Source organism: Kalmanozyma brasiliensis (genome assembly GCF_000497045.1).
Source record: "Kalmanozyma brasiliensis GHG001 unplaced genomic scaffold PSEUBRA_SCAF6, whole genome shotgun sequence".
NCBI classification, from domain to species: Eukaryota; Fungi; Basidiomycota; class Ustilaginomycetes; order Ustilaginales; genus Kalmanozyma; species Kalmanozyma brasiliensis.
The window spans coordinates 240,666-255,895 of record NW_015961989.1 but is presented as its reverse complement, the minus strand read 5'-3'; the positions used below and the strand labels follow the sequence as shown (position 1 = coordinate 255,895).

The 15,230-nt window shown below is 58.7% G+C and overlaps 5 protein-coding genes across 5 annotated transcripts; 2 read left to right on the top strand and 3 right to left on the bottom strand.

Moving 5' to 3' along the window:
• Positions 1–100: 100 nt before the first annotated feature.
• On the bottom strand, positions 101–1,321 carry PSEUBRA_005465 (uncharacterized protein; the record flags this gene model as incomplete). Its single annotated transcript, XM_016438874.1, has 1 exon — positions 101–1,321. One exon carries the CDS (start codon positions 1,319–1,321, stop codon positions 101–103), a length of 1,221 nt encoding a protein of 406 aa, XP_016290190.1.
• Positions 1,322–1,784: 463 nt separating this feature from the next.
• Positions 1,785–8,432, top strand: PSEUBRA_005464 (Vacuolar protein sorting-associated protein 8, central domain protein; the record flags this gene model as incomplete). Its single annotated transcript, XM_059465598.1, has 1 exon — positions 1,785–8,432. One exon carries the CDS (start codon positions 1,785–1,787, stop codon positions 8,430–8,432), a length of 6,648 nt encoding a protein of 2,215 aa, XP_059320377.1.
• A 90-nt stretch (positions 8,433–8,522) lies between these two features.
• Positions 8,523–9,133, bottom strand: PSEUBRA_005463 (DeoxyUTP pyrophosphatase; the record flags this gene model as incomplete). Its single annotated transcript, XM_059465597.1, has 2 exons — positions 8,523–8,728; positions 8,806–9,133. The coding sequence occupies 2 exons, from the start codon at positions 9,131–9,133 to the stop codon at positions 8,523–8,525; spliced, it is 534 nt and encodes a 177-aa protein (XP_059321646.1).
• Positions 9,134–9,691: 558 nt separating this feature from the next.
• On the top strand, positions 9,692–12,607 carry PSEUBRA_005462 (Dynamin, GTPase domain protein; the record flags this gene model as incomplete). The annotated part of the gene is made up of 1 exon (XM_016438896.2): positions 9,692–12,607. One exon carries the CDS (start codon positions 9,692–9,694, stop codon positions 12,605–12,607), a length of 2,916 nt encoding a protein of 971 aa, XP_016290188.2.
• A 250-nt stretch (positions 12,608–12,857) lies between these two features.
• Positions 12,858–14,525, bottom strand: PSEUBRA_005461 (Cation efflux protein; the record flags this gene model as incomplete). Its single annotated transcript, XM_016438878.1, has 1 exon — positions 12,858–14,525. One exon carries the CDS (start codon positions 14,523–14,525, stop codon positions 12,858–12,860), a length of 1,668 nt encoding a protein of 555 aa, XP_016290187.1.
• Positions 14,526–15,230: the final 705 nt, after the last annotated feature.

Below are 15,230 nucleotides of genomic sequence, written 5' to 3'. Positions count from 1 at the left end.
GACAGTCGTTCATAGATCGAGACTAATACAGCTTCCCTACGTGGGGTTGTTTGCAAATGTTTCTTTCCGTTGCGTGCATGAGGATGTCGATACAATCCTATCAATTCTCGGTCTCGACAAAGACAATGTACCCTTTGTCGGCGAGCACACCCCTGTCCCGAATCAGTGTCGTATACTTCAAGGCCCACTTTGCCCTGAGTCTCCCTGCCATCTTCACCGGCAGTCTGTCCTTGAACTCATCCATCAAATTCGGTAGTGTCCTCTGCGGGAGGACATCCTTCCTATCCGAGTGTGCGACGAGCTGAATACCCATCTGGGTGCAGTACGAGTCGAAGTCGCGATCAAATGCGCAGGGATCCTGCTTCACATTGATCGACACCAGCCTCGGCCTACGTGCGGCGCTGAGGGTGGAGTATTCCAAGTTCCAGAACGACCCTGCTCCCGAGCTGGCGAGGTGGTGGGTGGTGGAGGAGGGGACGTCTGCGTCGGCCGCATCGGGCTGCGCTGTGCTCGCCGACGGTTCTGTCGTCGAAGTTGACAAGGGGATTGCCGGCGAGAAGAGCGGAGTCGACGGCGGCTGCACCGAAAGCGACGATAGAAGCTGTCGCAGATTGGACGGTGAGATGTCGGATAGGCCGAGGGAGAAGAGTTGCGGGTTCTGCGAGACGTGCGACCACGCTTCTGTCACGGACGAGCCCCATGTTTCGGAAGAAGACGATCGCGAGTCAAGCTCAAGTGTCGGGAACGCCAGCACGAGCGTGTCTACCGTAATGATGCCGGTAGTGGAAGTCAGTCGAGTCAACGCATCATCCACTAACCCGGGGGACAGATCGGTAGGGTCGAGAAAGAAAAACTTGGCCGTAATGTCGTACGAGCTTCGGTGATCTGGTGAGCACGGGTCGGCTATGGGATTGGTGATCGTCGCCGGGTTCGGGAGCGCTAGAGTTGCCGAGCGAGGGTTCCAGTGATACGAGATGTAAGGACGCTCCGGATCGTCTGTGGGAAAGAAGCCCTTTTTGACGTTGGTCCCTGAGGGCCCGGCGGATGCACTCGTCTCGACGCCGTTGGAAGCAGTGGCAGTAGGCATGGTGGCTAGCGGATCGCATCCTGAGCCTGCACCATCGTTGGACGAAGAAGGCGTGTAGTCGTCGGGATGCCCATCGAGAGCAAAGTGGAGCGTTTGGTGGATTGCGTGGGCGAGCTCGCCGTCGGCTGATGGTTTGAGGGAGCGAGAGACATCGTGCGTGTGAATGTAGAGCGAGCGAAAGAAGCCCTCGCCGTTCGCTTGCGAGGGGCCTGATGTCGCTGCTGGGGTCGCCATGATCTATGAGTATGTGCGGCAGGCAAGATGGAGGGGAGAAAGGATGACCGCAAGGAATGGTGTGCTCGGTTTGCCTGTCAGAAGTGGTCCCCGATTTGCTCGGCTCGAAGGACTGGAGAGATACGGCAATGCAAGCCAAAGGCGGCCATGATTCACCTTTTTCAGCCTCGGTTCCGTTCAGCCCGATCCACATCCACGACGTAACACTCTGAGGATTTTAGCCGAGAACCCTGAATGGAGGATACGCACGGCCGCTGCCCACGTCAAAGGGCTTCTTGAATGACAGCTCGAGCCGAGACAAGCACTCTCCACTTTCGCATCCATCTGTTTCATCCATCACGCCAATCACAGCCTCGATCCAACGCGCAATCACAGCTCAGCCTCTCGAGATGGACAGCCGATGTGGCTCCTTTAACTAGGTCGCTCCTTCAGAGGGTCCATCACCACCCTCATCTACCGCAGCATGGAGCGCAACGATTCTTCCGACTCCAACCCATGGGGCGCTGAGCCATCCTATGCTCAGCGCATCTCCTCCTTCCATGCCCAAAAGGATGCCTCCTACGATCAGCAGATGAATGATGTCCTTGCATCACCTCATATTCCAACAGACGAGCTTCGAGAGGATCCTCAGGCATCGTCCCTTGGAGATGGAAGGAAGGGCGATGCTCAAGCGGATAGCCATGTAGATCAGGATGATGACGACGACGACGACTTTGTCTACAGTGGTATCGACACAGCAGGCGGGCCTTCGAAATCCACTTCCGGCGACAGCATCGTCTCTGGCGACATGAGCTCCGATACCTACAGCGCCAAGCTCAAGGACATCCTTGGCAGCGATGATGGCGACGATGGCGACGATGACGAGGAGGATGACACCGCAGTCAAGGCTGTGATCGACACAAGCGTGCTTGTGCGCTCCTCGGCTGCCTCGCCTTCCTCTCCGACTACACAGAGAGGCCCGATACTGCAAGGAGATGTCGACTCTGCCTCCAACACAACACCGCGCCATGCAGAAGCAGCGCCCAGCGACGATGGCTCCTCCTTCAGATACCCACATCCATTGCCCAACGACGTCAGCTTCGACACCAGATCTGCTTCTTCCCTTCAGAACCATCAGCTCCCACACCACCGCCTTCCATCACATCCCTCGTCTTCACGCATCTTCACCCCACGGTCGACTTCAGGCACTGGCCTGTCCCTTCTACGTCAGCCCAGCTCAACCATCTCAGCGTCTACTCCACAACGCCCCGTTGCCTATCCGTCTCTTTCGCGGCTAAGAGCCTCGGTAGGCAGAGCTGCGAGCGCCTCGCTAACACTTCCGAAGCATATCTATGGAGAGTCTGCAAGATCCTCAGGTGACATTCCTGGCACACCCTCGTCGTCCTCTTCCCCAAAGAAAGCTCGTCTGCCGCTTCCATTCGAGTTCACCGCAAACGGAAAGGCGGGCGCGGCTGCCGATCCTTCGAGAGAGGACGATGCGAATCGCTCAGTCCTCGGCGAGTCGTCGATCCTGCAGCGATCCAGGCAGAGCTCTTTCTCGACGACCTTCAGCGGGTCCATTGTCGGCCACAACAAGCGGCGCCGTCCTCGCGCGTCCTTTCCATACGGCGGCACTGTCAACGGTTTACAGCTACCAACAGCACAGACCTCCACTTCCCTCCTCAGCGACCCTGCCTCGTCTTCTCTTTCCGCTCATCAGCAGAGCATCGGACAGCGTGTCGTCCTGGGAGGAGGTGCGGAGCAGGACAGTGATCACCAAGCTTCGGAGCCAACCCTGAAGGAGGCCACCTACAATGAGCGCGACGAACTCGGCCGCGACGTCGTCAAGTGGTCCGCATTGCGGCGTGTCATCGCTGATGCCAAGTCCGCTCCCGACGCTCCTGAGCCAATCCCAACTGTGCTCGCCGTGGCTGGTGGTCTCATCGCCATAGGAATGCAAGGCGGCAAGACCGTCGTCTGCGACTTTGCTCAAGAGCCAATAGCCTCGTGCGGACACGATGGCAGAGGCCATGGAGATGCGGTCACCGCGCTCGCGTTCTCCTCGGATCACTCCTTCCTCGGCGTCGGACATGCATCAGGCAACATCTTTCTCTATGATCTCTCCAATCCAGGGCGCGCTGCTCGCCATGTACCACCAGTCCCTTTGTCGTCGGTCAAGCTTGGTAAGAAGGAAGGCCACCTTTCCGGTTCCGCTGTCGTCCACATCGGCTTCATCGGTCTCCGTCACACGGCCATTGTCACCGCCGACAACAAAGGCCTAGCCTTCTACCATGCCCTGGGCCGGATCCTCGGAGTCAGCTCCGTCGACACACTCCGTCTGCTCGGCAAGTATCCGCAGTACGAGCACGAGGACGAGCTGGGTCTCGGTGACAGCAAGAAGCGCAACACCATCTTCCAGCTCAGTCCTCTGCCCTTGGGACCTGGGCCACATGCTGCGGACGACACGACCTTTGTCGCCATGATCACGCCCACCAAATTGGTGCTCGTCGGGCTCAAACCTTCGCCGCGGACATGGTATCGCAAACTCAGCCCATCACAAGCAGAGGAAAAGCCGACCATCGTTGCACTTACCGAAGAGCAAGCCGAGCAAGAGCCGGGCTGCCTCGCTTGGTATCCAGCATCCACAGAGACGGACGGCAGACGCAGGCGGCAGACCAATCCAATCCTTGCGTTCTCATTTGGGACGACTCTACATCTTGTGCGGCTTGTCGTCAGAAAAGTGGAACAGAGACAGGATCCCAGAGCTGCAAGAGGCGCGAACGCCCAAGGTGCGAGCACGATGGTGGAGGAGGTCGATCCGGTCGAGCTCACCAACGAGGATGGCATCGAGGAGCCGGATCGCATCGTCGCTCTGCAGTGGTTCAGCCCGGATCTGCTGATGATCACTACAAGATCCGGTCTCGCGCTCTTTGATTGTCGAGCCGGAAAAGTGACTGAGAGGATGAGGGGGGGCAGTGCGTCGGTGATCCTGGCCAAGACCATCGAGCAGCGATACTACGACGCTGCGCTGCTCGGCAAGCCCTTTGATCCGCACGCCGAGCCGCAAGAAGACGACGTCGAGTCGGACGAAACACTTCGACCTCGTTCGTGGGCTCTGAACCACAGCGTCCGCATCTCCAAAGGGCGCTCCTTCTTTCTGACGAAGTCAGATCTCGTCGTTGGCACTCTTCTCTCCTGGGCCGATCGCTTGCTGCTCTACGTCACCTCAGGCGACTTTTTGTCCGCGATCGAGCTGGCCACCCTCTTCCACCAGGGCAAGTTTCTCGGATCTGCCGTTGGTCTCCCTTCGGATCCTGACGAGCGCACGATCATTGTCGCCAACAAGCTTCGAGATCTGATGGCGGCGTCCGCCGAGTATTCGTTCTCGCCCGACCGTCTCACCGACTCGACACATGTGACAGCCGACGGCCGTGGCGTCGACAGGACCTCGCTCTTTCAAGGTCTTGCTCGCGTCTGTGCACGCGCCTGTCTCTCGCTCAACGACCTCGACTTTCTCTTCGATACGCTGTACGACAAGTACGAGGACAATGGCATCGAGAGCATCTTTGTCGGACAGATGGAAGATTTCATCGTGTCAGGCGAGCTGCGATCGCTACCAATCCCGGTGGTGCAGAGATTGGTGGCTTTCCGAAAAGACAGACAAGAGTATGCGCAAGCAGAGCGCATCATCTGGCACGTAGATCCCAAATCACTCGACCTGGATCAAGCTCTGTCGCTGTGTCTCGACAGGAGGCTCTACGACGCTTTGACCTACGTTTTCAATGCTGCCCTGGAGGATTATGTCTCGCCCATCATTGAGATGCTTCATCCTGTGCGGCGCGCGATTGGGCGTCGACGGAAGCAGCAACAGCATGGGGACGCCGCCAGTTTGCAAGAGGCAAACGACGATCCATACGCACATGTCCGTGTCTCTGACACTCTTGACGAAGAGGAACCAGAGGCAGAGGTGGATTCCGAGGAACGCGACATCGAAGATGGCTATCGTGTCTTTTCGTACCTGTCGGTCATCCTGACGGGCAACAGGTATCCGAGCCAGGAACCGTTCGAGCAGGACGAGCAGGCGAGCAAGGCCAAGAGCTCGATCTATGCGTTCATCTTCTCCGGCGGCTCGATGCTGTGGCCTCCAGGCCCTGGCGGCAAGCTTGTGCTCTACGGACTGGATGACGATGCTAATAACGACGGACCACGCCCACATGGCAGCCCAGATGCCAACGACGGAGACCACGAACCACTCTACCCATACCTGCGGCTGCTCCTGGAGTTTGACGCCGAAGCCTTCCTCGACGCTTTGGATCTGGCGTTCGAGGATGGCTTCCTCGATGACGAAGATGTGGTCGGAAAGCGTCTCAGCAGGCAGCTCATAGTTGACGTCCTCCTCGAGCTGGCCAGTGGTCAGCCTTCCTTCCCGCAGAGGGTCGTCAGTGGCAGTTCTACCCGATCTGACGAAGGATTGGGCCACGCGCCGGACACCAGGTCGCCGAAGCTGCCCCTGATGGCGCGCATCTTTGCCCACATCTTCGTCGCACGTAACGCGCCCAAGTATCCTCAATTTATTCACCTTTCGTCGCAGAACGTGGACGTCCTGCTTCGCTTCCTTGCGCTTCCATCGCCGCACGATGCAGACGCAGTCGACATGGAGATGGGCGAGACGACACACGAAGACCGCGAGCTGGCAGCTGAGTGTCTGCTTTCGCACTACAAGCCACGATTCGACGATGACTGGCTGGACACATTCGAACGCGCCGACTTTCACCGCATCTTGCGGTCCGCCTTCCGACAAGAGAAGAAATGGGACCGCTTGCTCGGCATGTATCTCCGAGAACATCTTCGGGCGGGTCCGACTCAGACCATCGAGGAAGACGAAGACAGTGTTGCAGCGACAGGCGGCGACGCTTTTGCCCACTTCGAAGAGACCCTCTTTAATGCAGCAAGGAAAGACACCCCAGGCGGGGACAAGCTTCAGATCCGTTTGCACGAACTACTCTCGGACCACATCATCGATTTGCTCGACCTTGATCCGCTCAAAACAGCCAGCATGATGGATCGCTTCTTCCCCACGCGGCACGAGCAGGTGCTGCAACGGCTAGCTCAGCTGGACGAGAAGAGGCTACTGCTGTATCTGCAGTGCTTTTTCGAGCCGGTGCAAGTCGGCAAGGCGACCGCAGCGGAGCAGGTGTCTCAGCAACAAGATCAGACCAGCCACCTTCCAACGGCAGAGCTCGACTGGACCAACGACGTCGCAGAAAAGGCAGCATCTGCTGCCATCTTCAACGCCGATGTCGGACGAGCGGACCCGGAGCATCTGCCCCGCAAGGACCGGGAGGCGTTCCTGGATCTACTCTGTCGATATGATCCAGAGGCGGTGGTGCGCAACCTCGACGCCAAGGGCGCGAGCTTCTTCGATCTCGACCGACTTGTCCAGGCGTGTCGCAGCGGTGACACGGCCATCGACGGAAGCAGAGTGGCGCAAAACAGCGATGCAGTCCTATGGGCGCTCGATCGACTCGGACGTTCCAAGGAGGCGTTTGAGGAGCTCGATACGGCGTGCTCCAGAACGGCCGACTCGCTCGTCTTTGTGGCCACAGAGCAGTCTGGTGTGGATCCGGCCTCGTCCATCGCGGACGAGCTGCTGGCTGATATCAGGCGCTGCGTCAACGTAGCTGTGCAGCTGTGCATTGAGCGCGCCAACGCCTTTGGTGGTGTCCACGAGAGTGATGACGAGGATCGCGTGACGAACGAAAAGTCGGTCAAGGCGGAAGAGCGACTCGATACGGACGAGGTGTGGTATCGCCTGTTGCGCAGTCTTGTCCGTCTGGTGCACGATGTTGCTCACTTAGGCGCACCTTCCCCCTCGGGTTCCGTCAGCCACGAGGAATACAGCGGCAGTGCGGCAGTACCGCGCCCGAAGCAGCTGCTCAATGGCGTCCGCGACATTGTCCAGGAAACGCTCTCCGACCTGATCTCTTCCACGGCAGCCGAAGCCGTCTCGTTCCCTGCGCTCTTCCGCCGACTCACTGGATCCGACAATACTGCCAAAGTCCCGTCCGGTGGCAAGGCCAGTAATGTCGATCATCAAGCCGGCGTCGCCGAGTACTATGCCGAGATTCGCTCCGTGCTAGATGGCATGCTATCAGCGTATCATCTGCGATCGGAGCTGCTGGCGATCACAAACAAGCTTTTCGACCACGACACGTTCCATCAATTCCGCCGTCTGCACGCACAGCGACGACACGGATGGCGACCAGCCGGCGGAACCAGTTCTCGATGTGCTGGATGCCAGGTGCTCTTGGTCGGACCCAAACGCGGAACGAACGCAGCAAAAGCAGACACCGCCATCGGAGACGGTCAGGCCATGCTTGTCACGTCGCCAGAAGCAGACCATGCCGCCGTCGTGGAAGATCTCAGGCGAAAGACATTCCAGCCATCGCGCAGCACCTCTTTCTCCTCTTCTTACGGCGGCCGCAGCGCGGGCAATGCCTTGCTGACGCCCTCCACGCCGCTACTGCAGACGCATCATCGTCGAGCCAAATCGCCGTACGACGGGAAAGCAGCCCCGCTCGCCTCTCCGCGCGTCGACAAGGGCAAGGGTGTCGTCCGATCCGCCTCGACTGAGTTCTCTCACTTGAACGGCAATGCAAGCAGCAGCAGTGCGGGACGGCGGTACGCCAGCGAAGAAACCGACACGCCGAACGAGGTCGATGGGTACTTTGGCAGCGAGCTGGGCGCAAGGTCTGCGCAGGCGAATGGCGGGCCTAGTGCGGCAATGACACGGTCGAACTCGACAGCGAGCAGCGTTGGGTTCTCGTTGCGCATCAACGATGAGCCTGAACAGAGGCTGTCGCTGACGGCAGAGGAGGCGAATGGGGACGGAGGATTGGAGGATGGCGATGGGACGCTGACGCCTTCGCGATTCGGACAGAGGTCAGAAAGCGTATCTGCGCAGTACGCAGAGCGGGTTACTGAGGGCGGTACCTCATTTGAGCAGCAGCATGAGGAAGCGGAAGAAGCGGAGAGCAAGCAAGACGAGAGGATCGTGGTTCAAAAGACCGGCTTGGTCTACCACGAGAGCTGCTGGCTGCGCGAGCATCCTTACCAACCTCTTACCTCGTAGCATCTACAATGTGACGCTTTCGCACACCCATCTGTCGTGAAGTTATCATATGTGACTGCAATTCCGTTTTGAGAGTGACATCTAGAGCAACTAGGACGACTTGGATCCGACCTCGGCGGGCAGATCCGCAGCGACGGCAGCAGCAGTGGCGTCCTTCGCACCAGCGGCTCCGAATCCACCCGTCGATCCAAACCCGCCTTCGCCGCGTAAGGTCTCATCGAGGCTCTCGACCTCTTGCACCTCGGGCGTCGAGATCTTTTCGATGATCAGCTGGGCGATCCTGTCTCCCTCGTTGACTGTTTGGATCCAAGAAGCAAGCACCGAGTCAGCCTTCCTTCTTTGCATTCCGTCCCATGATAGTGATACAACTCACTTGTAAAGTCCGAATCGCCAAAGTTGAACAAAAGCACGCCGAGCAGTCCTCTGTAGTCCTCATCGATGACACCTGCGCCGGTATCGATACCGTGCTTGCTCGCCAGACCCGAGCGAGGCGCCACACGCCCGTAGTGACCCGCCGGGATGGCGAGGCAGATGCCGGTCTGTACGACCTTCCGCCCGCCACGCGGGAGGACCACCTTTTCGGACGAATAGAGGTCGTAGCCGGCAGCCAGGGCCGAGCCGCGGGTGGGGAGCTTGGCGAGCGGATGCGAAGGGTGGCGCTGCACAAGCAGGCGAAGAGCCGAGGAGGACGGGGCGGACATGGTGTGTGAGAACTTTGCGGTTTTGGCAGGGCGATCGGTCGAAAGAGCGGTGTCGATGGTCATCAGGTCAAGCGGTCGAGGTGATGGTATGAGGAGCAGAGGTGTTGGTCTGGAATGCGGTTCGAGCAGGAAAAATGAGTTTTGGCGCGGCGCGTAAATGGACGCGTTGATGGGCCGGGAAAATAAGCAATATGTGAGTGTTCGATCGGCCTTACAAATTTGAAATATTGCGGGCATGTTTTTGCGCGGCAAGTGGAGCTGCACGGCCACGGTGGCTGCTGCTGAGTGTTGTCATTTTTGGCTCAGCTTTTTGTTATCGACGAACAACACCAAGGGTCTCGCTCATCGTATCGCTCCCTCACGCCACCAACGACTCTCCAACTGACTGCGTCATCGACGAAGCATCTTCCAACTTTCACGACTAGACCAATGGACTGAACAGCAGCGACCAGCCGGTCTTCTGCTCGCCCTTCTCCACATATCGATCTACTCGACAACAGCGTCCACTCGCCTCTGTATCATACCAACGCGCCTAGCAACATTGCTGCCCTCCCAGCCATGTCGTCCTATCAGAGCATCAGCAGGTTTGCGCAGCGCGCCGCTGTCCGCACATACACAAGCAGCGCCCGCGCTCAACATGTCCATCTCCGCCAGCCACTCTCGCGCTTCGCCGGACACCGCCCTTCGACCATAGACACCGCCATGTCCACGCACCTCACCGCTTCGGCACGAGGAAGCCGTCTCATGCACGTCCGCGCCATCTCGTTCAACTCGGTCCCCAAAGCTGCCTTCCGAGCCGTTCGGCTTCCCGCATACGGCATCGCAGCAGGTGGAGGCGCGCTCGCGTACGCCAACTACAAGGTGGACGAATTCAAGGACATGCTCGGCCGTGGGTACGGTCGTCTCTCGGAACGTGCCAAGGAGGCATACGGCAGCATGTCCGAATTCGGTGCTGATGCAATGGACAGCGCGAGAGATGGCTGGGAGGCGCTCTCGGAGCAGATCGATGGCATCGAACTGCCCAAGTTGCAGACTCCCGAGTTTCTTCGCAACCTGTTTGCAGGCATGAAGACCGACAAGGCAGATGCAGACGGCGCCGATGCTGATCCTTCAAGGGCAGGCAGTAGCGGCGGCGGCGGAGGAGGACCGGATCCGAACGGTGCACCTCATCTGGCGGGCGCAGCTGCAGTGGCTGCCTCGTCACTCTTTGGCGATGACGACACGACCGATACAGCAGACGGAACCTCCAAGGGCAGCACGGAAGAACTCATGCTTCTCACACGAAAGCTCATCGAGGTGCGCAACATCCTCAAAGAAATCGACCACGAGTCGGACCAGCTCACTCTTCCCTCGATCGTGGTGATTGGCTCGCAAAGCAGCGGCAAGAGTTCGGTCCTCGAAGCCATCGTGGGCCACGAGTTCCTGCCCAAAGGCAACAATATGGTCACACGTCGTCCCATCGAGCTCACCCTCATCCACACGCCCGCCCGACCCGGTCGTCCGACCAAGGACACTGTTGTCGAGTACGCCGAGTTCCCCGGCCTCGGTCTTGGCCGCATCACGGACTTTTCTCACGTCCAAAAGACCCTCTACGATCTCAACATGGCGGTGCCCGCCACCGAGTGCGTGAGCGACGAGCCCATCGAGCTGCGCATCCACAGCCCGCACGTGCCCGACTTGACCCTCATCGACCTCCCCGGCTACGTGCAGATCGCGTCCATGGACCAGCCCGACGAGTTGCGCGAAAAAATCACCAAGCTCTGCCACAAGTACATCCAGGAGCCGAACATCATCCTCGCGGTGTGCGCGGCTGATGTGGATCTCGCCAACTCACCGGCGCTGCGGGCCAGTCGGCAGGTGGATCCGCTCGGACTGAGGACAATCGGAGTGGTGACCAAGATGGATCTGGTTCCGCCCGAGGTGGGTGCCGGGATCCTGTCGAACAACAAGTACCCGCTAGCATTAGGATATGTCGGAGTGGTGTGCAAGAACAACCTCGGCGTGTTCCAGAGCAGCAAGGGCCACGACAGCGCGGGACAGGGCCGAATGTCGAGCCTAGTGGCCAAGCAGGAGTCGGACTACTTCAACGCCAATCGGGAGCACTTCAAGGCCCCCGCACGAGGCAGGAATGCCGGGGTGCAGCCCATGACGGGCACCGACACGCTGCGACGCCGACTGATGAGCGTGCTGGAAGAGTCGATGGGCTCGTCGCTGCATGGCATCGCCAACGCCGTCCAGCTCGAGCTCGAAGAAGCATCGTACCAGTTCAAGGTCCAGTACAACGACCGGAGCATCACAGCCGAATCCTACGTCGCCGAGACGATGGATGCGCTCAAGCTTCGCTTCAAGGAATTCGCGTCCAACTTTGGCAAGCCCGAGGTGCGGGCGCTGCTGAAGCAAGCGCTGGACGAGAAGGTGATGGACATCTTGGCGCAGATGTACTGGTCGGATGCACGAACTCCCGAGCTGTCGCAGCTGGCCGATGCACGAAAGGTGAGCGCCGAGGAGCTGGACAAGTACTGGGCGTACAAGCTGGACGCCTCTTCTTCTGCACTCACCAAGTCCGGGATAGGAAGGTTGTCGACCCAATTGGTAGTCGACTCGATCCGAACGCAGATCGAGCATCTTGCGCAGAGCGAGCCGTTCAACCACCACCCAGACGCCGCCGAACGCATCGTCGCCTTCAGCACCGCCATCCTGCGTGACCGGTTCGGGTTGACAGCCGACCAGGTCGAGAACTGCGTCAAGCCGTTCAAGTACGAAGTGGAAGTCGAGCCGAACGAGTGGGAGGCGGGGCGGGTGCGATCTGTCCAGCTGGTCGAGCGCGAACTGTCCATGTGCGAGGGCGCATTCAACGGTATCAAGAAGATGCTCGGTGGACGACGCTTGAAGGGTGCGATGGAGTACGTTACGCATTTGGAAGAGCGGGAGCGTAAACGGGTGCAGGCGCGAATTCGCGCTCGGGAAGCCTCAGCTACATCCGACCTCGACGAGGACGATAGCAACGACCCGACGCGCCCGGACTACAACTCTGCATTGCTCATCAAGGCCCGCGAAGCGCTGTTCCTCACCGAACGCAGTAAGATGCTCCGCACCCGCCTCTCGACCTTGCAGAGCAAACGCTGTCGCTCCGGACCGGGCGCAAAAGCTTTCTGCCCCGAAACATTTTTGAATGTGGTCGCCGACAAACTCACCTACACCGCGGTGATGTTTATCAACATTGAGCTGCTCAGCGAGTTCTTCTACCAGTTTCCACGGGAGATCGATGCCAAGCTGGTGTACGAAGCGGACAAAGCGGAGCTGGGCCGGTTTGCTAGGGAAAACCCGAGCGTAAGAAGGCATTTGGAGTTGCAGGAGAGGAAGGAGAAGTTGGAGCTTGTCATGGGCAAATTGGGCGACCTGGTCAAGGTGTATCAGGAGAAGAATGGCGGTGGTGCTGGCGCAAGAGGTGGGAGTAGGTGGAGCTTCTTTTAGATGGGACGAGGAGGGAAGAGGAGGAGGAGGTGTGGATTTGTATACCCTGTGTGTTTGTATCTGTTGCGAATGATTTGTATCTCCACTCAATCTTTTCGATGCGTGTGATTCAAGCTGTCCGAATGTGTCACGGAGCGAGTCCGCACGATGAGAAACGGTACAAGTGTATGCTTCGATTTGCAAGGCTCTACGCAGATGCAGCAAGTCCAGAGCACGTTCACTTCAAAAGATCCAGTTTTCCGTAGTCATCCTACGCACGGTCACCAGCGGGCGTGGCGGACCCACTCCCCGGCTTGCTCGGCGCCCCGCTCGCTGTCGGCGGACAGCAGCTTTCCGTCTGACAATCGTTATCGTCCCCACACGCGATCAAACATGCCGTATCCACCTTCTGCACCTCCCTCTCGACCAGTCTTCCTTCGACCGTCCTCAACCTTCCCTCCTCATCGCTCTCGGCCACCTGGACACCGCTCAGGATCGCCGCCTCCCTCAGTCCGCCGGGCACAAACTCGGGCTGAATCGTGCTCGAGTGGATTCCCCATCCGTGCAGGTTCGCCCGGATCTTGGCCGCGATCTCCATGTACTTCTCGGTCTGACCCGACGAGCAGTCGACCAGTACGTGGACCGAAGCGACAATCTTGCTCTCAGAGAGCTGCCACACATGCAGCTCGTGCAGGTTGAGCACGCCGTCGACGGACATGATCGATTGCCTGACGCTCTCGAGGGACACCGACGCAGGCACGCCCTGCAGCAGAATGTACGAGGCGGACTTGACGAGCGGCAGCGCAGAGTGGAAGATGATGATGGTGATGAGGAACGAGATGGCAGGGTCGGAGTAGAAGCGCCACCATGCGGAGGAGGTGAGGATGAATACACCGGCAGCAATAACACCGACGTTACCAAGCGCATCGCCGAGGACGTGCAGGAAGACGCCTTGCATGTTCATCGAGCCTTCGCCGTGCGAGTGACCACCAGAGTGGGAGTGACCGTGACCGGGAGCATCGTGTGAGTCGGAAGCGTGAGAGTGGTTGTGGACGGCGTTCTCGTGATTGTGCGAGTGGCCGTTCTTGCGTGCGCCGGAAGAACCACTGCCAGACTCGAGGTCGGTGGAGCCGTAGTCGTTGGAGCCGTTACCGAGCAGACGGCTGCGCTCGTTGGCACCGCCGAGCGAGGTGATCGAGTTGGAGTGCTGGTGTCGCGAACCTTCGTAGCCGAGATCGTGGGCGGTCTGGACGACAAAGGCGCGCGTCTGGGCGGGGTGGCCGAGAATCGAGCCGACACTGTCTTGGCGACTGCGACCGCGGATGGCGTCGTCGTTGGCTGCAGAGGCCGAGTTGGTCTTCTTGCGACCAACCGAGTTGAGGTCAACTGTGTCACCGCTTTCGGCCTCGTCCTGGTGGGCGCTGTCGTGGTCGTGGGCTGAGCCGTCGGTAACGGCGTGACTGTGGCTGTGACTGTGACTGCCGTGGCTGTGACCGCCGTGACCGTGCGAATGACCATGTCCACCGTGAGCGTGACCGTGGTCGTGGAAGAGCAGCAGACCAACGAGGTTGCTCGCCAAACCCAGGCAGCCTACAATAATGACAAGCTTGGGGTTGGACACCTCGCTGACGTTGACGAAGCGTTGAATGGCTTCCATGAAGATGCTGAAGCACAGCGCGAGGAGGAAGACACCATTGACGAGGGCACCAAGGATCTCGGCTCGCTGCCAGCCGTAACTGAATCGGTGGTCGGATGATTTGGTGGAGAGTTTGACGGCCCACAGAGCGACGATGAGGGACATGACATCGTTGAGCATGTGGAACGAGTCAGCGACGAGGGCGAGCGATCCGACAGCATAACCGGTGATGATTTCGATGAAGAAGAAGACAACATCAATCACCAAGAGGGTGATGATGCGGGTCTCTTTGCTGAGGCCCATGGTTGGCAAAGTTGGCAGGCTGCGACTGGGAAGCGCTGCTCTCTGTTGGGATCTAGGTGGCTGAGGCGCTGATCGGGTCGGCGATGCACCGTTGAGCGAAGTCACCAGTCGTGTATGTTGTGAAGAGAAGCTTCTATGGTGATAGATCGGTGGTGGAGAAGCGGAAGGAAAGCTGAGCTTCGGACTGCCTCGGCTGTCTATTGTTTTGCGCTGCGCCCTCTCAGAAAAAAAGTGGAATGGAGAGAGGCAGTCACAATCGACTGGATGCGCGCATCAAATGCGGACGTGATTGGATTCATCTCGAGAATCAATGCTCGCTCAATCCCTGCCTGAAAGAAGGGCAAATCTACCTGCTGATGATCAACGCCTTCGCACAGCTTGAGGGGGCAGCCTATTTGGACCAAAGATGAGCTGCGACGGGCTGTCCGGGGAATCTGCGACGATATAGGCTTGGCGTCAAGGCCTAGCCTTCTTCGAGCAAGCTAGCAGAAAGGCTGCATTAAATCGAGCTCAGCAGCTCAGCTGCTTATCGCCGTCTGGTGTATGAACCGAAACTTTGGATCAGATCGCCCGTATGGAACAAATGCCCTCTTCCCTCGGCCAACTTATCACGCAAGAGGGCCACAAAATAAACGTTCTAACATAAGAAAAGATCTGAGCTTTGTTGTTTTAGTACGATCAAACATCCGGAAACGCGTCAAATTA